The 21,765-nt window shown below is 41.6% G+C and overlaps 1 protein-coding gene across 1 annotated transcript; it reads left to right on the forward strand.

Annotated features, from left to right (window-relative positions):
- Positions 1 to 1,263: 1,263 nt before the first annotated feature.
- ntng1a (netrin g1a) lies at positions 1,264 to 2,497 on the forward strand. The gene is made up of 2 exons (XM_088001623.1): positions 1,264 to 1,278; positions 1,850 to 2,497. Exons 1-2 carry the CDS (start codon positions 1,264 to 1,266, stop codon positions 2,495 to 2,497), a joined length of 663 nt encoding a protein of 220 aa, XP_087857749.1.
- The last annotated feature ends 19,268 nt before the right edge of the window (positions 2,498 to 21,765 follow it).

Here is a 21,765-nt window from a genome sequence, read left to right on the forward strand (position 1 = left end):
TGTGACAGTGAAAATGATGCAGCGCAGCATTGTGGGTAGTTTAGCTGAAGCAGAGGAGCAGTGGTGAAGTCGGTGATGTGGTCATTTGATTTGAGGTGTGGCCTTAAAGACAGTGAAACTATTCTTTGCAGCTGTAGGTTATCTTTAGGAATACCAAGGCTTAGGGAACATTCACATTTATCTGGTTTTCTTTGTAATATTAAGAAGAATAGCTTGAATATAATAGGTGGATATGCAACATTTGCTGAGACGAAGACCTCTGCAGAGCTCGCAACCAACATGAATTAACCAACACGCTCTCATTCCTCCTTCTACATCCATAAAGCTCTGACAAGGTGTGCCTCCATGAATCCATATTCCCTCCTTCGCAGACACCCACAACGCATAGCAAGTGGCATTTCTTAGGGACTGCCTACTGCCTCTAAGCACACATAACTGTCGCCTATGAGTTATTATGCATCTGTCTGTGTATTTTAAGCTGCGCCAGATGCCGCCGTTAATGGCACACCTAACCTCATGCCACGAGACGGTAACACCGGGAACCCGGATTGAAATTTTTCACCGCTTACCCCCACCTTCAATTGTCTCCTCCGAGCGCCGCCGCTGTCCGGTGCTTAGGGAAACCTGCAGGGGACGTTTCAGACAGGATATTAATGGGGGGCCCCTCCGACAGTCAGAGGGCCTGACAGAACCCTGTTTCATTGTCACCTTGCCTTGGAGGACGAGGGAAAAACTTGCGAAGCTTATTAGCCGAATGGAGCTGTTTTTCCCACTAACTTACTCAATCTCTGCCTCGCTGCTTCATTACACCGTCTTACATCAGAGTCTAGCTGCTCTCGCTGTTTCCTCACCATGTCGCCGCACTCACTTCCACACAGGCAGCCACACACACATACACGCACGCACACACACACACACACACACACACACACGCACACGCACACACGCGTACACGCACACACACCCTCACACGCACAGGGTGACATCTTCCACCTAATCAAGTAGTGGATTATCTTGTCCTGATAAATTGGAGCTTGTAGCACTTGAAAGGTCCTCTTGGAGGAGTGCTGTCTCCTCCTAACAGCTAGTTCAAGCCCCCAGGGAGCGAGAGGAGAGAACATTGCCTTGTAATGATTTGTGGTGAATTGGACAAATGTTTTCAGAAAGACCTCTTTCCAGCAAAGTGCTTGATGAATTAAAGCTCGGGGATAAACTCTGTGATCCGCGAGTCTAATTCGGGCTTGAGCGACAAACAACGCAAGGATGTATTTCGCACAAGTAGGTCGATGAGATTTCTTTTTATATAAAGAACTAAGAATTTCTGGATTAAATAACATCGTCCGTGGGTCAATTTATCGCCTTGGATTACTATCGCCAATGTATTTTTATTGGGATGTGAATAAGCGTGAAATAAGGTGAAATTCCTTCCTGATCTGCAAAAACAAAAAGAAATTTACTGAATATTTTTTGGTCTAATGTCTAGTGCAAATGTCAGAAACCATCTCAGAAGTAAAGGTTCAGCAATATGTGAGTCAATAATTAGTCAATAATTCCTTAATATTGATGAAAAAGTACTTGTTCAACAGGCATATTTTTTCACTTATAACATAGAAATCATCTTGCTATTACTGAAATAATCTGACAGTGGAGCTGGTGCTTATTACTGACTTAAAACAAGCTCCTATATCTTGCTGTAAAGTTGCTTGTAAGTTGGTTTTGTCTTATTCCAAGTGTACTAAGACATTTGCGCAAGAATTTCAAGAATGAAAACAAGCGCGCTACTTTTCAGCACACCTTTCGACTTTGCTGTGGTTTTTCTCATCTCCTGTCCGTTTTCTGTCATTCGCAGGAGAATCCGTACATGTGCAACAACGAATGCGACGCCAGCACCGAGGAACTGGCGCACCCTCCGCAGCTGATGTTTGACATCGAGGGTCGCAACCCCACAACCTTCTGGCAGTCCACAACTTGGAAGAAGTACCCAAAAGCCCTTTTGGTCAACATCACGTTGTCCTGGAACAAAACCATCGAGCTGACCGACGACATCGTCATCACGTTTGAGTCGGGCCGGCCAGAGCAGATGGTCCTGGAGAAATCTCTGGACTACGGCCGAACCTGGCAACCCTACCAGTTTTACGCCACCGACTGCCTGGACGCCTTCACCATGGAGCCCAAAACAGTGCAGGACCTCTCCCAGCACACCCTGCTGGACATCATCTGCACGGAGGATTACTCCCGAGGGTACGTGTGGAAGTATGACAAAACTGTACGCTTCGAGATCAAGGACCGGTTTGCACTGTTTGCTGGGCCCAGACTGCACAACATGGCCTCGCTTTACGGTCAGCTGGACACCACCAAGAACCTGCGGGATTTCTTCACCATCACGGACCTGAGGATCCGGCTGCTTCGGCCTGCCACCGGGGCCACCATGGTGGACGAGAGCAACCTGTCAAGATACTTCTACGCCATTTCTGACATCAAAGTCCAGGGCAGGTAAGAAACGCTCCGATGACAGTCAACCGGGAGAAGTACTGTTCTATCTATTCTCTTTCAAATTTCTTCTGCTTTAGCTTTCTGTTGTCCCATTTACATTTTCACATCATACAATTCCTACAGTACAAAATATTGTTTTCTCAAGATGATTTAATGCATCAAGCAAAAGAAGCAACCCAGAGCAATCTGGTGTTTTGTGAAACGGCAACTGTTTGGTATGACGTTCTCTCTCTCAGATGCTGTCGGTTTTACAAATGCCGTCTACAAAGTCGCACTTTTGACTTATCAGTCTTCAGATTTTATTTAATTTTTTTTCCAAAACTCTTGGGAGTCAGTGGGATATCTTTGGTGAATGTGAAACTTGTGTTCTGCTTTCTCAGTGGGAGTTTTGGACTTACAATTTTCCAAAGGATTATTTTTATATCATAACCACAGAAGTTAAGTGAGGCCGGTGAAGCCTGCAGTTTTGAAGTTGTTGTTCTATGTTCTTCTGTGACCCCCTGCAGGCGTCCTCTATGCATTGGGTTCATTTTGTTTGACTGCTGGTTGCTTCTGATAAGGTTTGCCGCCATTCAATGTTCTCTCCTTTTGTGGACAATGGCTCTAACTGCGCTACATCTGGATCTCAGGAATGGCTTTCCAAGCCTTTCCAGACGGATAGACATCAAAAACTTAATGTCTGTTCTTGAAGTTCTTTAGGTTGGTGAATAATGTGTTGCTTTCTGAGATCTTTTCACTTACTTCATGTTGTCATAGTTCTACTAAAGTGGTTTCTTAGCAGTAATAAATTAAGTAAAACCTTAACACTTTCCCCCAGTCCAGGCTTTAGGTGGATGCTGTTTTCCCTAATAAATGAAATTGATGTTTAGAAACTCCTTTTTGTGTATATTCAGATGATAATTGTCTAATATTAAAATGTATATGATGAGCTGAAAGATTTTGATGACAAAATAGCAAAAAAAAAAAAAATTATTTATTTTATGACACAGTAGGAGCCATTAATGTTTTTAGGGTTGACGAGGAGGAATAATTGCTTGGAAGATATTCATGTGGTTTGTTTTTTCCCCCTCAAACTATCGAGAAGTTGCCCAGTTGTGAGGGGGTAAAAAAGAATGTGTCGACTGTTCACCATTCTTTCCAATTAGGCAGGGAATCCATTACGTTGTGCAGCGTTCACAAGATGTCCGCGTGCCTTAATCAAGCGAACTGCTTACGGTTTGCTGAAGCACTCCACCTCGGACAACAAACTCACTCAGCTGCCTGTTAGGTGCGCGAAACACATCAGATGTGAAGTTTCAACCGTCAGGGCACCGCGCGCCGCAATTAGCGCCTGATTTAATGATTCCGCAGAGGGTCACATGACATGACAACAAGACGCCATTATGCTGTTTGCAGAGAGGCCGACGACGGCTTCCCAGGCTCCTCGGCGCTGCCACGGGAGTCTTTGGGGCGCGGATCTGTTTTTACACAGCGTGGCATCTCAGTTCAACAGATGCGGTTGGGGAGTTCTTGGAGGGATGAAGATTTAATTACCCTCGTTTTACTTCTCACACATGAGAAACTCGCAGTGTGAGGACGCGGAGCGTGGCGGAACGTCACAACGATTCAAGGGAGTGGGCCAAAGTGTCGGAATCAGGCTGCCAGTCCGGGGTGGTGCCGCAGTGAAAACCTCGGGTGGGATGATGACTAATGGAAATCTCTGGTTTAGGCACAACAAGTAAGAGTTGATCCCACGTATGCATGCTGCCTTGCAAAGTCTGCACGCCTCTTGAACTTTTTCTGATTGTGTCGGTGCATTTTGTTGGGCTTTATGGATATAATAGGCTCTGTAAACACGAAGCAGCACATAATTGACAAATAGAAGGAAAAATGATACATAGTTTTTGATTTCTTTTCTTTTTCTTCACAAATGAAACACTTAAAAGTGATTTTTATTCAGTTATTACCAAGAACTAACACAGACACTTAGCTTCAAGTAGGCCTGGGCTTTGACTGGGTCAGTTTAACTCCGCTGCACTCTAGCCTGGAAGAAAAACAGTCCTTTGTTCTACGCTTTGCTTAGTGCAGAGAGTCTGGACTGTGGAAGTTTAAAATTTTACCCATCTGCTAACGTTTGGCCGTGACGTATGCAATGCACCATTTTGACGCGATGAAGCTTACCAGAAACTGACTGTGCTGTAAACAAACATCCTCCACTGCGAAAAGAGAAGGCAGCTGTTCATGTTAATTCAATATGTGGAAGTTCGGCCAACACGAACTGAACTGCTTCGTTCATCTCCTTGTTCACTTCCTCCGTTGGTAAAACTACAGGCGGACTACAATTCTAAAGCAGCGCAGAAAATCAACGTCATCATTCACAACTTCTCCTCCTGTTTGCTGATTGGTCCGGCTGAAATTCTGCTGGAGAAATTCAGCTCAATGGGAGAAATCCCAGACGGAGCACTGAAAGGGGATGAGAATCAAGTTGAATTTCGTAGAAATGCAAAAGCCAGTAGCTGCATAGTTAGAGTTGTTGTCTTCCTGGAGGCCTTGTGTTTGGCTATATTCATCTTTCCCACACCATGATTCCACCACCACCATGTTTCATGGTGGGTTCCCATTCCCAGGTTAATTGGTTGTTTCTCTGATAGCACTCTCCTTGTCCAGCCAGTCACTTTGGGTTCATGGTCATAGTTACATGGTGTGTGTTCTCTATAAGGCCTTACACAACGACGTCACTCTTCCAGTGTTTAATGCACAGTTTTACTGCAATAATGTCTCTGCTGCTGGGACATTATTTACATTTATATTGCCAAACGCCTTAAAGGCTTTTAATTAACCTCTAATTTATTGATTTCCCTAACATGTCATTATTTCAAGCGCAACCACTCCACACCTCTACTTTGCGCTTACTAAATAGGGACGTACCCGTGAGCACAAAAAAAAAGGGCTATGATAATGAATGCCACGCTCAGAAATTTAATTTATGACTTTTCCGGTGATTGAGAAGGTCATTCAACAAAAATAACTGCGAGGGTGTGGGAATTTACCAACAAAAGAGATGAACGGGGCTGCCGAAAGCACAGATTATTTATTCTTTCCGAATAATCATGACCAAACTCTTACATCCCTGCGGGGTTTTTCGGGCTTGAGCGATGAGTTTTGTGGCGTCGGAGGCCCGCGGTCGTTTACCGGCCCGCTGCCTTTGGAGCAAGGCTCGCCTGAGAAACGCTTCCCACTGTTTACCAAAGGTAACGCACAGTTCAGCAATAATGAGGCACATTCAACACAGAGAGGCTTCGTTCCCCCTCTCTCCAACCGCCCCTTCCCCTTCCCGAGGCAAATCACAGCTCAACGCCTTTCTCTGCACGTCGAGTATCAAACGTAAGCTCCTTAACCCCGGAATACAGTTCTCCGCGAGAGATTTCGCGGGCCGCTGAGGTTGGATCTGGACCGCATCCATGTGCCGGACTCAACCTGCATCCGCGTGGATCAGGAGTGTGAGCGGGCGCTGAGGGAAGTGCGGTTTGGAGGAGCTTGCAGGTTTTCGACCTTTTTCACAATGTTCTGGGAAACAAAGCCTGTGTTTTTTTTGTTTTTTTTTTGCCAAAGTAGGTCAACGCAGAACAGAAACATGAAGCAAAAGTTTCTCCAAATGTATTTCTACTCCATTTATTGTATATACAGCAAAAAAAAAAGCTATTCTTTTGACAACTTGACACAAACTATTTTTCAAATGATCATTTTTTAAATTTAATTTAGGTTCTTAAAATCAAACCAGATTCTATGTAAAAAATGAATCATCTGTCCGTCTGAGCCCTGATTAGTGTCAAGACTAGGGCTGTTGTAAACGAATATTTTAGTAATCGAGTAATCTATCGATTATTCTTACGATTAATCGAGTAATCGGATAAAAAAAATTATAAAATGAAATATTGGTAAATCTGGCATAATACTATCAGATATCAATATCAGTCCAATTTTTCATATTTGAGCATCCCTAACAGTTGCTTTTTTTGTAGTTTAGAAAACTAACCTGTAACAATAATAGCTCACTTTCTAAGTTAACCAGAAGAAAAGTTATAGAAAAATCTGAAATTATATTGAATTTAATAACAAAGAGGCAGGCTCACAAATATGCTTATAAAAAATGTCTACAATCCAGCTTTTAGTTTATGTATTCATCTTCAGTGAGTTTAATAGATTAATTAAACTCACCTTGCCACCTAACCTGTCACGCTTTGGGTTTGAAAATACGGGAAATGCCGCCTGGAGTGGGAGGAGAGGGCGAATGAACGAACGTAAGATGGGGTGGAGGGGAGGAAATAGACCAGCGGACTGACGAACCGTTAGACCGGGGGACGAACACGGGGGAAGCAATACGGGATATTTACGACACCTTCACTGGTCACACTCAGAAACTCATCTACCAGCCATGTACGATGCGCTCCGCCACCCGTTTCTTCAGACCGGGATATGAAATTTATTGTGCGGTTCATCGGTAAAGCTACATTTACACGGTAAGCATCAGCTACTCAGCCGCCCGCCCTGTTCAGGCTATCCGCTCACCTCAGCGCTCTTCCCGCCGTTCGCTTTCAACCAGCAGCCCCGGAGGAGAAATGCTGCCGTACTCCAGGCATTCCCCCAGTCATTTTAAGGATGCTTATTGGTTCCCCAAAAACGATAAAAAGTCGGGCATTATCATCAATCAATAAAATCCCCACGGGCCAATCTTGAAGATTGGACTTTATGCCGCTGAGACTTAGCTTTTGTCAACAACTCAGAGGCGGAAGTGAGAGCTCCGCGCAACGTAAATGAAGTCCCGGCCGGAACACGGTGCGCTAACTAATAAAACATAAATTAACGAAGCTTCGAGGCAGGTAAATTTTCCTCGAGGAATTTTAGTAATCGAGGTACTCGAATCATTCGAGGAATCGTTTCAGCCCTAGTCAAGACAATAAGAATCAATCATTTTAGTTGACTCACAACAGGAAGTCAGTTAAAATAGGTTTTGAAGTTTATTCAAAACTCATGGGTTGTTCGTAATTATACCATTTCGAGATGAAAAGTGAATAAATTTGGTGCACTAGTTTGAGTTAAAAAAAAATTAACACAAGTCCATGTTATAGATCGCTGTGCAATCAATTTTTTTTTCCCAAAGAAAGCCAACCTGTTTCCCGAAGACCTGCAGCCAGTAGCCGTGTTTCCATTGATCGTGAAATGATGGCAGTTGAAATTACGAAAATAAATTTGCTTAATGGAAATACAGCAATTTTGAAAAAACTTTCGTCTTTCGATAAAACGTTTTTCACGCGAGGAAAAATGTTTCAGCTCTGTCGAAATTGGTGTATTTCGCAAAACTGCGAAGAAATCTCTTTTCTCTGATCACACCAGTCAAGTGATCGACAAATGGATGTCTCCACCGGCGGAAAAGTCGACAGGAAGTTATAGGAGAACGACGGCGCGGCATGTTTTTTTTTTTTTTAAATAAAATTAGTCACGTGTGATTTTCATTTTGTTTCTTATTCAGTGGAAACACAGCAATTGCGAAATTGTGTTTTAGCGGAATATCCACGAAGTTTTCCGTGCGTTTGTGATGGAAACGCAGCTCTTTGTAGGTTACAGACAAGACATGAACAGCTTTCCCATATTTGGCATATTTGACATTTAACTACCACTTGTGCATGTTGAGCCTCCGAGAAACGGACTTTACCGGCACATACCTGCATATGTGGTGGTCCGGGATGCTAAATCCGCTCCAGGCATGAGGGACCTTAGCTTAGACATGCTACCGAGACGCCGAGATATAACCTGCTTTCAGACTCTTCAGTTTAAGTCTAAACAAACTCATGAGCAGATGGGAATCAGTCTGGGAACCATGACAAAGCTATTTCTACAGCTTTGGGACTCCAGCGACCGAGAGCCAATATTCACACAAACGAAGAAGGAGAGAAACTTTCCAGAAGTGGCTGACATACAAAAAAAAAGACTCAAAGAGCAAGTAGATGACTCGGTCAGCGTTTATGATTCAATAATAAGAAATAGGCTATAGCAGAAAACGGGATCCGTGGAAAAGGTTTTCTAAGGTAAACTGCTGCTGACAAAACCCTGTCTCACATTTACAAAAAAATAAAAGTCTTGATGGAGAGAAAGTAGACGAGACAAATGAAGAACTTTATATAGAAGAAATCCGTCCTGCTACATCTGCTGTAAAATTAACAACTCTTAAAAAATAGATTATTATAAGGTCAAATATTGTTAGTTTGATGTTTCACAACATTGATGAGTTGTTATTGATGGAAACATGGAAATTGCTCTCTACTAGAACAATCTGGGGGAGACTGTCTGACAATCAGGTGAAGGCTCTGTGCTGCACAACGATCCGAAACAAACCAGGAAGTCCACCTCTAAATGATTGGGCTGGTAGTCTAGTTGAGTTGCTTTAACTAGACTGTCCACATTTGAGAACTCTACAGTCGCTGAAATAATGTGTTTCCACGGCGATGTTAAAGGTTCATCGCAACTTTTTGGTAACACTTGATGGCAATTATTGTTACTATTTAACCCTGAAAGATCCAGACGTACAAAAACTTAAAAAAAAAAAAAAATTTACAACCTTGTGGATGGCTCTGTAGGAGTACTTTGTAGATATTTCTGTTTTTGTAAGGTATTACAAACATTATATTTTTGATATAACACTTTTGGATTTTGTACAAATGTGGCACAAGAAAATGGACATTAAAAAATGTTCTAGATATTTTAATGTCCCCCCCCACATTATTCATGTTTGAATAATGTGGTTACAGTGAATCACAGAATTATTTCTCAGCCAAAGATTATCAAGAGTTGTGATATTTTGTGAGCCTTTGGAGGGGAATTATATAAATTTCCAACACGATAGCATTTCAGAGCTGAACAATATGGTTCAATCTCTAAATTTAGGTAAACAAAAAAAAAAAAAAAAAACATGTTTAAGTACCGTGGACAAAAATACTAAAACACTGGTTCTTATTAGGTTAAAACAGTTCCTGGTATCAAAAAAACATTTCTTGATATTTATCTTGACCTTTGTGTGAAATTGAAATTAGCTCAACTCCAAAAATGTAAGTGTGCTCTAACAATAAAAGAATTTATATTAACTTTCCAAGAACTGAAGCTGAAACTGTTGCATGAAAGCCAGAAGTGTCAGAGCTGAGCGCTCGGTTTTGGACGATTACAAGCAAAGACCAAACCGAAGGCTCTAAGGATAAAAAAAATAAATAAAAAATTGATTCCCAGAATTTTAAATTAAACTGGCTGTGGAGCTGGAAGCTGGATGCAAACAATGTAGCTGGTGAGTTAACTGAATCCGACACCCTGGCTGTTTCAATGTATCAGCGGCGCTAAATAGGCAGGTGGAGAGAGAGAGAGAGACGGAGAGCTTGGAGGGTCCACGAGACGATTTTCTAATAATCTGCTGAATGACTGGAATAATTGCTCTGGCTCTTTTTTTTAAAGCTTTACAGTAACTGCAGTCTGCAGTTTCACCTGCTCTCTCTCTCTCTCTCTCTCTCTCTCTCTCTGGCTCTTCACACTCCTCCTTCCCTCTTCCTCTTGCCTGTGATCAATATGGTGTAATTAAAGCTGGAGGAGATCCAGGCTGCTAAAGGATCTCTTTCGGGCTTTGGGTTTCTCTGTCCACCCTCCTCGTCTCGCTTCATTTCTCCTCTCCTCGTGTCTTGAGACAAGAAAGACCTCCCCCCCTTCCTGTCCGACCCCCGGGGAGACAAAACTCAGCATTAAAAAGTAACAAACTCCATTAATCCCCCTCTAAAAAAAACTGAACACGTTTGCTAGTTTTAAAACTTTTTTTTTTCCCGGTCAGTACCGGAAAGATGATGTAAATGTTACATTGTGGATTTCTTTATCTCTAAGTTTGCAGATTTACTGCATTGTGTTTGTTCATCACTCTGGTTGAGTTTAGCTTCCTTAGCTCTCTCTCTCTCTCTCTCTCTGCTGGCTGTGGGAACAGTTTCATGGCTGCGCTGATGGTTCGCACATTTACACTGCTGGTGGATTAGCAATTTGGAAACCCAACAGTGACTGAAGCGTTGCGTCACTTCTTTATACTTTCTTCCCTAAAAGTTGATTAAGATCTCCGCCTCCCAGCTCATTTTGGGCAACTTTCGATTTTGACTTCGTTCGACACACCGTGTGTCAGATAATGGTTTTTGATTAAATGAAAGAACATCTTTTTTGTCGCAATGCAGCCACGAGGGCAATTAGTTGCGCCGGATTTTAGTGGGGTGCATCAAAGTAAAGAGGAGTGAAAACAAACGCGTGGTTTAGATAAAAACCAGTCAGGCGACATTTTCCTTTTATTTCACAAACATGTACTATAAAAAATCCCACTAAAATACATTTAGGTTTGTAATTTAGTGTTGCAAGACATTTCACCATAAAGAGATGTGAGATAATAGACTTAAACTATTATGGGAAAATGAAAGTACACCTTATCTCATATATAGTTTTACACTTCGGGGTGGTATAAAAGTAATTTGGTCATTACCAAATCATTTTTTAGTCACGAAGTACTAAGGAAATCAAAGCCAAAATGAAGGTAGCAGCAGGTAAATGTTATAAGACTGTTTGGAAATAAAATTGCATCTATATTTCTGCAATGAGAAAACATTTCAAACTTTGAAACTTCCTGTAAGTCAACATTCGAGAAAATCTCCCTTTGAAGCTGGGGAATCTAACTTAAAAAAAAAAAAAAATAAAAAAAAAAAAAAAAAATATATATATATATATATATATATATATATATATATATATATATATATATATATATATATACACAAAACTGTCACTATGTTGTGATAGCATAGTATGAAAGAGACAATCTTTGGAAAGAACTGAACTCATCTGCCTTCTCCCAGTGTTCCCAGTACTAACACACAGCTCGGTCAGACCCAACCAACAGGACAGTGAGCCGAAGAACAGCAGCAAATGTACTTGTTGCTACCACAGAGGCACAAAAATAAAATCACTGTCTAGTCAAAGTCCAGACTTCAACCCTGATTAAAGTGCAGGGAGCTTTTGTGGAAACCCCCACTAATGTTGACGAAACAAGAGCTCATAAAGTTACACCCAAAATGACTTGTTCTAGTTTTTGAATAAGTGCAAAACTAATTTCAGAAACAAATATTTTAATACAGACAAGCACCAAAAATCCAGAGTTGAGTTTTACTTTGCAATCAGGTGTCCTCTGCACCTGCTTGAGTGGGAAACCAAAATCTGACTCCAGCACAAGAGCCACACACCCGTCAGATTTGACAAAGAATACCAGGGTTTGATCTGTTGTGTGTCTCTGTATACCAGAGTATAAGACTTTTTTGATGGATTTACGGCAACACTAAACCACAAAACCGTACCTGACTGGTTCTTGGATTGGATTGTTTTCTCTTGTATCGCGTGTAGAAAAGGATCGAGTCTCATGATGCGTAAAATCAGGTCAAACCAGCAGATTTATTTAAAGCTAGCAGCAAATATAGCACTCCTACTGCAAAGTAAAACAAAAAACAAAACAAAAAAAAAACATGATCAACACTTTACGCTTTAGCTTCACCTTTTGCCCCATAAGCTGTAGTTATTACATACTGTTCAATGAAAACGGTCAAATCTTCCTGTGACGTTTCTGTTCTGGAATCTGTGGCAAAATCAGAGCCGTGGCCCCTTAACGTGTTCTGGTACGGTCCTCGGCTTGTCGCCGGTCCAAAGCGCATTATATTTACAGCGTGTAAACAGAACCCTTTTAAGGCATTACGCGCTCTTATTGCTCTTGTTTGCGCGGCTGTCCTCGTTGGCGCTTTTCTAATTACCGTGTGGTTCGGGAGCATGTGTGATTTGGATACAGCTGCTCCAAATACAGATCAGCAATTTGGCGAGCAACGTCTCCGTTGGAACTCCCCTAAGGGAGGAACAAACAAGAGGTCGATCTATTTTCTTCTTCCTCTTCTCCCTTCACACTGCTTGGCTTGCTCTCTGGCCCGCCTGTAGTTGACAGATAATCTATTTGTGCTAATTTCATGTTTCTTGCTGCCCACTTCCTCCTTGAATAAGTCATTCCACTTGTCCACCCTCTTTAGTCTCACTCTGCCTCTCCTTTCTCTCTCTCTCTCTCTCTCTCTCTCTCTCACTCTCTCTCTCTCTCTCTCTCTCTCTCTCTGTGTGCAGCCATAAGCATCTATTTACCTTTTGCTGTGCTCTGCATTTTAGCCTCGTTCTTTCTTTAAAAAAAAAAAAAAATCAGTCCGCTGAATTGTGTGGGAGGCCACTGCGCCGTTTGTGGGGACGGGTGAAAGCAACCGTGCCAAATAACTTGGACCATCTGTTAACATCCGTGCCACATGTTAGTTCGCAACCGAGCGATCCAACAACCTTTTGTTGGTTCAGCAAAAAAAAAAAAGAGCGAAGAGGGGGGATTTAAATGGTCAGCCAGGCTGAAACTCAAGATGGTCAATGTTTTTTATTATTATTATTATTATTATTATTATTATTATTTCATGTGACGGTCCAAAGAAAAACTCTATTGGTAGTAAGACTAAAAATGTGGTAGGTGGCTGTAATTACTAGATACATTAACTGATTAACATTAATCCGCCACTTTGCTTCCCACATTTCCATCATTTCCACTTATAGTCTGGCTCATGCATAAATGCTGATGTGAATTAAGATGCATTTATTATCATATTTAAGAGTAAAAAAAAAATACAAATATTAAAACTCTGAGTCATAACTTAAAATCTGACATTTCAGTGTGCTTCAAGGTGAATAAGTAATTGCTGAAGCACTTTTCTGAAACGTAAGACCTCGAGGTCTGAAAGGTACATCAGAAGGAGTTGACTTCCTTGTAACCATAGCAATCTGGACGATTGTAAATAACTAAAACCATATGGGAGTGTTGTAGAAATGCGTGTGAATCGAGCAAAACTTCTGCACTGCAAGTTTATATCCTGTCTTAAAAATAGAAAGTTGTTTTGGAGGTAAAACTGAACAGGAATGTACCGAGTCAGCAAATCACCAACACAGGATACTGAGCCTGCATAGAAATAAATGTGCTGAAATAATTCAAGCATCACTTTCACCGATGCTTGTATGAGAAGTTACTGCTGTAGCACCTTGTGATACAGACATTTCAACCTTATATTCTCCATTTTTCAGGTTTCTAAACTCTGGGCAACGTTTAGATTGTAGTTTGCCTTTAACTGTACTGAGAAATAATTTTTATATCAGTTATTTGTAATGTAAATAAGGACTAATAAACTATGTGGCGCTAACAGCCAAAAAGACTTGTTGTTCTAACCTGTAGGTCTTTGCTTTTTCACAAATAGCTCAGAAGAGAAGTGCAGTGGGGAACATTTCCAAAACTCCTGGTTAGAACTGAACCAAATCAGGAAATAAAGCTGGTGGGACCTTGTGTAAGTTTCTTATGGTGAGTTCACACCAAACGTGTTTCCTGCGTCTGATTTACATTCAAAGTCTATGTGTACGTCATGGCGTCTAGCATGGCGTGATTTAAAGCGTTTGGAGTGTTTGACACGTCCGACAAATAGGCCGGCAATGGAAATCAGCGGCTGGAGCGATTTTGACTCATCTGATGCACCGTCCGCGCACCTCTGCACAGACTTTAAATGTAAACCAGATGCGCCTGACGCTCAACACATGTTTGGTGTGAATCAAGAGTCTGCATTCAAAGTGAACACACATCGAACGTGTTTGGTGTGAACGGACCATAAAGTTACTAGCGGAAGAGGCTGAAATCCATATATTTCCTTATATTTTCTACACTGTAGCAAATACCTACAAGTGCTTTCCACTAACATAAAGGCTATCCCTATCATTTTATGTATTTATTTATTCGTGAAAACACAACTGTAAAATGTTTGGCATTAGAGTTAGACCAACGTAAGAACTCTGATTATTTTTGTTAGTTAAATCTGAACTGGAAGGTTCCACACTTGTTGGACATTTTTCAAAACTCTGTTATGATCCAGCAAACTTCATCTTGCCCCATTCTCAGGAACCCAATGTCATCTCGGATGCATTGTTACGACCTGGGAGCAACCTCAAGGTATGCTGGATTAGACATTTTAAAGCTGCAGTTCCTACAATGGCCACTGGAGGGTAGCTTCAAGGCATGTCCAGCTCTTAGATTGGGCTCCTGCTTGTCTACCCGCCTTTTGTTTGTGGATGACTTTGACTATATAATCAAGGCAGATTGGTAGATATAAAAGGAAACTAAATAGACATCTAGACTGAAATAGTTGAACTTTGCACAAGTGTTAAACGAGTTCAGTCGTGTATTTCCATTCAGAACCCCCCTCTCCCTCCCAAGTCTTAGATCTCCTTAACCAACTACCAGATGTAAGATATACCTACAGAAGCTAACTTTTTAGGATTGGAGCTTGACTAATGTGACTGATATGGAGTTTTGCGTCTGACCTGTTATTGATCTTTATTTATTTCCTTGGATCGGAGCTCTCATGAACTCACCAGTCCGGCAGCCCCGGCCGCCTTCCTATTAGCGCAGTCTCCCTCCATGCTCCGTGTGAGCAGCAGCCACATCAAATGTCACTCCTGACTTCTATCCGTCTCCCCAGTTTTTGATCCTCCTCCCTCGGCCCGCCTCAAACCCATCGGCAATACACCTGCATGAGGTCTGCCAGCTCGAGAAGCTCAAAGGAATTTTTTTATCAGTCGGAGCAGAAACTTTTCGCTCTCTCGGATCGTGCGCGTGAGAAGGAAGGAGACGGCTTCACAAGGCTATCAGATCTGTGCGAAGTGTGGACACTGGATTTAGAGCTGACGGGACTACAGAGTCTCCGAAAAAGGTTTGCAATACCAACCAACCCCCCCCCCCTCCACCCTCCCGGCCGCACGGGAGCAGGAGCAGGCCATCAAAAGGGAGAAAGCCCTCGCATGAGAAGGGCTTTAATGTGATTTTGATTCCTCCATCTCCCGCCCCACCCTGCATTGTCATTTTCAAGTCCAGACTTCTAAATGTTTAAAGCATACTTGTTGTTTTTTCCCCCCCGCGCACGGCTTACTTATACGAAGCATTTACAATTCAAAGCATCTTACCCGAATGTGCATCCATGTAGAGCCACATTTTGTGGGCGTGTTGCTGCTTGAGTGGAATTAATATAGAAGCCGACACCCCCCATCTAATTACCTAGATATTCCCTGCTGCAGAAATAACTCTGTGCAGTGCATGTGAAGAAAGAAATGAATAAACAGAATATAAGGTGGAAGGTGATAGTTTGAGACTAAAAAAAAGCCATCCATTGAATATTTTCTCATAACCATTGTGTGATTAACTATCAAAAAGCCGTCTGGGATCCATCGTTTGTGTTTCCATTACTCTCCTGTTAATCTGCAACCCGTTTTATTGCGAAACAATGAAGCACTCTTTGTTAAATTGTGTTTTCTGGAACCACAGATTTGAATACAAAGTACTGCCACTGTAATTTGAGAGGGTTAGTCATAGCTTTGTCACCATGGCGCTTATAGACAAAACATTGTAAAAAAAAAAAAAGTACAGTAAAAAGTTGTGTTTTTTTTCACCACCTGCTGACTTTGTAAGTTTGCTTACTTGTAAAGATGTAAGCAATGGATGAATCATGGCGGTTTATTTATTTTTTAATAGAAAGACACAAGCAGATCTAGAAATATAGATTACAGAAACAGTTAAAATCTTGATTATCATCCCACTAAGGTAAATGAGAATATAACCCTCAAGCAAAACATGATAAGGTGATTTGTACAATCACTCACCAGGTTTGCACGCGTCTCATTTGGGCTGTTAAGACCTAAATCCTTCAGGTTTCTCGGCTGCCAAACGGGAGACTCAAAAATATCAGACTCCTTTACAGATTTTCTGTAAGTCTGAAGTTTAGAGACTTGCCAGGTCATTTCACGGACTCACTGTACTTCCTGGCCTGTTCTTTGTCTTTGCTTTTGATCGTTATCATTCTGGAAGGGCCTCGTCCAAAACTCTAGGGCGCATTACTGCGCCGTTCACCGGCCCCATCCGTCCTCCACGCCTGCTTTATCCGTGCAGGGTTGACGGGGGTAGTGCCTATCTTGAGCGGCCATTGAGTGGACAGCAGGGTACACCCTGGACAGGTCACCAGTCCATCCATCTTACTCCACATCCTTTGGACGCACACAGTTTGTCTTCCTCCAAACACAGAAAGGTGAAGTTAATCTGGAACACCCCAAGTCTTTATCTCATCTGACCACAGCATTTTCTCCCAGTACTTTGTTAAATTATTAAAATATTCACAAACTCTTAGATTTGAACACATTTGCCCTTTACCCCACACTGTTCTCTTCGACTGTCTCGACTTTAAATTAAAAGCTCCCGTGAAAAAATAAAAAAAATTAGAGGCTTTTCTTTTTCTTTTTTTTTTTTTTAAATAAGAGAGCAGGTTTACTAAATCAGATTAAATATTCATTTACCCTACAGTAACTGACTTAGCTATGTCTTCAAATAAATTTCGAAGCCCCGGCTGTCTGTGCAGGTTTATCTGCATCTCTCTGCTCGCGGCGTTAGACGTGTCGCCACGTCGTCAATGGCAACAGACATACGCAAGGTGTATTCCTGTGTGGAAGAGCAGAAATGCTTCACGTGGACAGACCGTTTAGTCAATCATTCAGTGGGTGAAGCTCTTAATTAACTTTGATTAGGAAAAGCGGACACAGTTTTTAGTCATGCTTTGGGCATCGCTTCTTAAAGGCAGCGGCAGTCTGCCGGTGGTCAGGGCTGATGTGGCTCACAGATCTCTATTAAGACATCTCACTTTTCCACGTGTCATGAAATAAAAGTTGGAATTAACTTTTTCAAGCATGCACTGAAGAGCACCCATGTCTCCCACCGTAATTTAATGGGGATTATTTTTTTATCTCGTTTAAACCGTGCGGCTTCACTCCAAACCAAAAGAACTCGTCAGGTAAAAGAGGGTAGGATCAGTGATTGATTGCTTTCTGCTTCCTTCGGGATTTGCCTCAATCTTTCTCGTTTTTATCAACTTCTTAGTGGCGCAGAACTGCTGGATGAAACCAGAACATGACTGTATGAAGTTTTCATAAACTAGCTTTCACTAGCCTGTGGTATTCTCATAACGGCGTTCATGTGTTCATGAGACACGTCGGACCAGTGACACTGTAGGACGGCTGGCAGATACACAAAGTTAGAAAAAATAAGCATTGCAGTAACTGCTACTAACGGTGCAACTACATTTTGTCAAAAAATGTCATTAAAAAAACAATTACTTATTCCCATTTCAATAATTATTTAAAAAAAACAAAATAAAATCTTTATTGGCATAAAAGCAGACATGCTGACCAGCCTTTTCTTTCTTCGTTTGCTTCTTTGTTTTTTTTGACAGTTTCTCTTTGTCGATGCAAACCTTCCCTTTACGCCAAATACTCCCGTAGATTCGCTCTCAGATTCAAGTCAAGACCAGAAGAAACACTGATAAAAATGAAAATATTATTTTCAAAATACATCCTCCTGGAATAGCATGTTGAAGCAAAAGAAAAAGAAAAATCTTATCAGTGCAGGAAATATAACACATTTTTATGTTTCCATTTAATTTTTGAAGAAAAAAAAAACAAAACTCTTGGGTTGCAACTGCGTTTTATTCAACCGGTTTGTCTAAAGAGGGTGAATGTGATTGTTGACTTCCTGTTTGTTGTTTTGTGTATAAACCACAGTTTTTAAAACATTTTTTTTTCCCCACAGCCCTTTAAAGCCACATTCTCCTTACCGCTCTCACATACAAACGACGGGATCAAAGAAGGATGGATTTCTTACTGCTGAATCTGTGTTTGCTGAATTGCCCTTTTTTTTCCAAGACAATCCAGCTTAAATGTATTGTACTTTGCTTTGATAAATCCCCGACCATTTCATTTTTTTCTTCTTCTTTTAAATATTCCTCACACAAACAATACCATGTTTGTTTGTCTTGGGTTTTTTTTTCACTGTGTGAATGAATCTGGTGCAACTCAAGCAGATGATTGCCTTAGGAAATCCCCGCTGGGGTAATTTAGGGCAAATGCGTAAAACCTGGCAATTTAGCATCTGGTCATTGAAGCCCAACGTGTTCGCAAATAGAAAAATGAAAAGTAGTTTGGAGCGTCGCTGGATAAAAAGAGACGTCACAGAGCCTTCACCCCTTGGAATAGGCGAGCTTTATCATTGAATGTGTAAATATCTAAGAGAAAGCTGGAGAAAATGCTGACGACTGTGAAGGGATATGAGGGGTGTCCATCCGAACAAAAGAAATAAAAGCATTTTAGAAGTGCCAAAAAGGAAAACAAACGAAGAGATTAGGTATTTTTGCATGCATCTCTAAGCTGCTGTGACTTTATTTTTTAGCCTAAATCTTTTTGTGTTTCGTCTGAAACCAAAAATGGATAATTTTTTATTCCGTACTCATTGATAACATGATAACTGCTCATCCTTTAACATAACAGATGCTTCAAACTAATAAGGGACAGTTCAAGAAGTCTTTAGTCACAAAGGTTCAGACTCTGTATTAGTCAGAGGCTGAAAAATGACACTGCTACCTAATTATACACACAATTTCTGAGCGCTAAGTCCTCGTGTGTGTCTGCATTCTGACTAAACGAGTAGATTACCTTGTCAGAGGAGGATTAGGAGACACTTGTTCCGCCGCAGCTGAAGCCAGCGCCTCAGAGTTTATGGATCTCTCTTGATCAAAGCGGTAAAGGCCGCGGACATGCTGCGGGTTTATCTGGAATGAATGATCCCCCTGAAGACGGCCACGTCGTCGCACCGCTTCCCTGAATTCACCAAGCGGTTGAGAGGGATGGTGGGAATCTCAAAATGCATAATACACTTAAATCATGCCTGGTAATTAAAACTAAAAGGACCGCTCAGAGACTCAGAAATGAATCACTCCACCTTAACATGCAATCCACATTTTATGCCATATCTTGGAAGTAAGTGTGTTTTTCTAAATATGCTCCCATATTCAAAATAGTGTTTGTGCTGAGATCATAGTTGGGGAATTCACAGCGTCCAGCTGCGTCATAACCAGGTTCATTGCTATTTCGGGGTTTTTATTGACTTTACAATTTATTGAGATTCACCTGTTCATGAAACAATTCACAAAAAACATCCATCCGGTCTTTATAATCTCTTATCCTTCTAGGATTTCAGGGAGTCTATATCCTGCGTCCAGCAGCCATTTGACAAACATTGAGGCATTTTTGAGAGACTAATCAAATCAGCGGTTATTATTTGCACTGTTAGAGGAAGCTGGAGCATACGGAGGAAAACCACACACGCACCCGGGACGTTCTTGCCGCATGCCAACAAACTTGCGTCGTTTGTCTTTCACAGAAACGAAGAAGAATCTGACGGCAGCGTGGAAACAATGCAGCAGCGCAACGTTATCCCAGAGCTACTTTGCTTGAGCTAAAGGTTAAGCTCAAGCAAAGTTAAGTGATAAGCCACCATGTCACAGCAGATAAATCCACGGAACATGCACTAGATAATCCCTCTCTGTTTTTCACGAGTCAGATGGAGGCACGAGAAGCAAAGTCACGACTGACAGAGACTTTATCAGCAGAGGAAGAGGAGAGGAAGAGGAGCATCTTAACAAATCCCTTTCTCCTCGTTAGGATTGAAGCAGCATTCCTTATCGTTATCCCCCCTTTCACTTTCGAAGATAAGGCCGGCAGTGAAACTTGATACAGCACTACTCCAATATTTTGAGCGATACATTGCTGATGCAGCAGATCTTGGCTTTGATTTCTGCCCCTCTGAGTTCACCATTATTATAAATCGGCGGCGACAATGAAGAGGAATATGTTTCCGGCCGGAACGACGCGTCTCAGATTTGACCCACATGACAAGGAACGTCACGCTCCGTCGGCGCTCGACGTTTCCGATGTCGAGGCGCTCTCATGAATATGCGCCGGGTTGTTAGCGAGGGATGCAGGCGTTTCCTGAAAGCGTTTTCCACTGTGGCGAACATTCGTACCCGTCTGGGTTCTGTGGATCCAAACCTGCTTTACATGCATTCCAAATGAGAGCTCCTGTACACCTATCCACGTACACACGCTCTGTACATTTACGCTTTTCTAGTAAGCTTGAGTTGGGAGCACAATTAGCATAATATATCCTCTATCTCTGACACCAAATCCAGCTTTCCAGCCCCGGCTGTTAAAAGTTTCAGTGACCCTCGTTTTTTGCCGTCTAGCAGGTTCGGGCCGATATGAGATTTTCAGCATCACCTTGAATAAAAAGTGCCATAATTTAAAAAAAAAAAAAAAGTTTTACCACAAAAACAAGTGCTGAGTGATCCATTTGCTTTCAATTTTAAAATCTTGCCAACCAGCTCACAGCTTGCCAACCATTTAAAACACCACGACTCTACTAACTGTATTTATATTGTATAATTAAAATTTTACTTTAACAGGAATAATGTACTTTGGATTAGAAATTTGGCAAGAACAGCAGCATAATAGTAAAAGTAACTCAGCTTTTTAGTAAAAGGGAAAAAAATAACATAATACTGCAAATCAAACATGGTAGTTGTAATAAGAGTGTCTGGAGCTACTTTTCTAATTCAAAACCTTGATGTCTTGACGTATTTATTGATAAATTCTGAATTAAATCCCGATAAAGGATATCTGGGTGTCAATCAGTGAACTTCAGCTCAGGCGTGCTTGGTTTAAGTCGGTAATCTGTAGCAGAACAGCCAGTCCCAAAAGAAATCAAATGAAGGTTATGAGGTTGTCTAGTCAAAGGCTGAACCTGTACCCAATCGCAATTTTGTTGTTTCACTTTAAACAGACATTTCATACTCCAAAACTCTCCAGTGTGACTGAATTACAATGATTCCTTGAAAAAGAGTTTACCAAAAACTCTGACTCACTGCCAGTTACTGCACATCCTTAAAGATGCAACATCTAAATTTTATAACCAAGATAGTATGAGAGATAATCTGTGAAAAAAACCAAGCTGCTCCACTTCTTCACCAAGCTACTGCTGCCTTCAAAAATGCACCAATCAGAACCAGGAGGAGGATCTTAGTGCTGCCAATCAAGCTCGTGTACGCTAACGTGACTGAGCCTTCACGGCAAGCCCAGGCAAGTGAACCAGCTGTAGCGTCGCAGAAACAAACAGGAAGGACAGGAGCAGCGTGTACATAACGGTGATTGGCAGTGTTAAGACCCCCTTAGCTCTGATTGGTTGATTAGTTATCATTGGGAGAA

The sequence above is a fragment of the Poecilia mexicana genome, unplaced genomic scaffold (assembly GCF_051168715.1).
Source record: "Poecilia mexicana isolate PSO_F unplaced genomic scaffold, ASM5116871v1 scaffold_20, whole genome shotgun sequence".
NCBI lineage: Eukaryota > Metazoa > Chordata > Actinopteri > Cyprinodontiformes > Poeciliidae > Poecilia > Poecilia mexicana.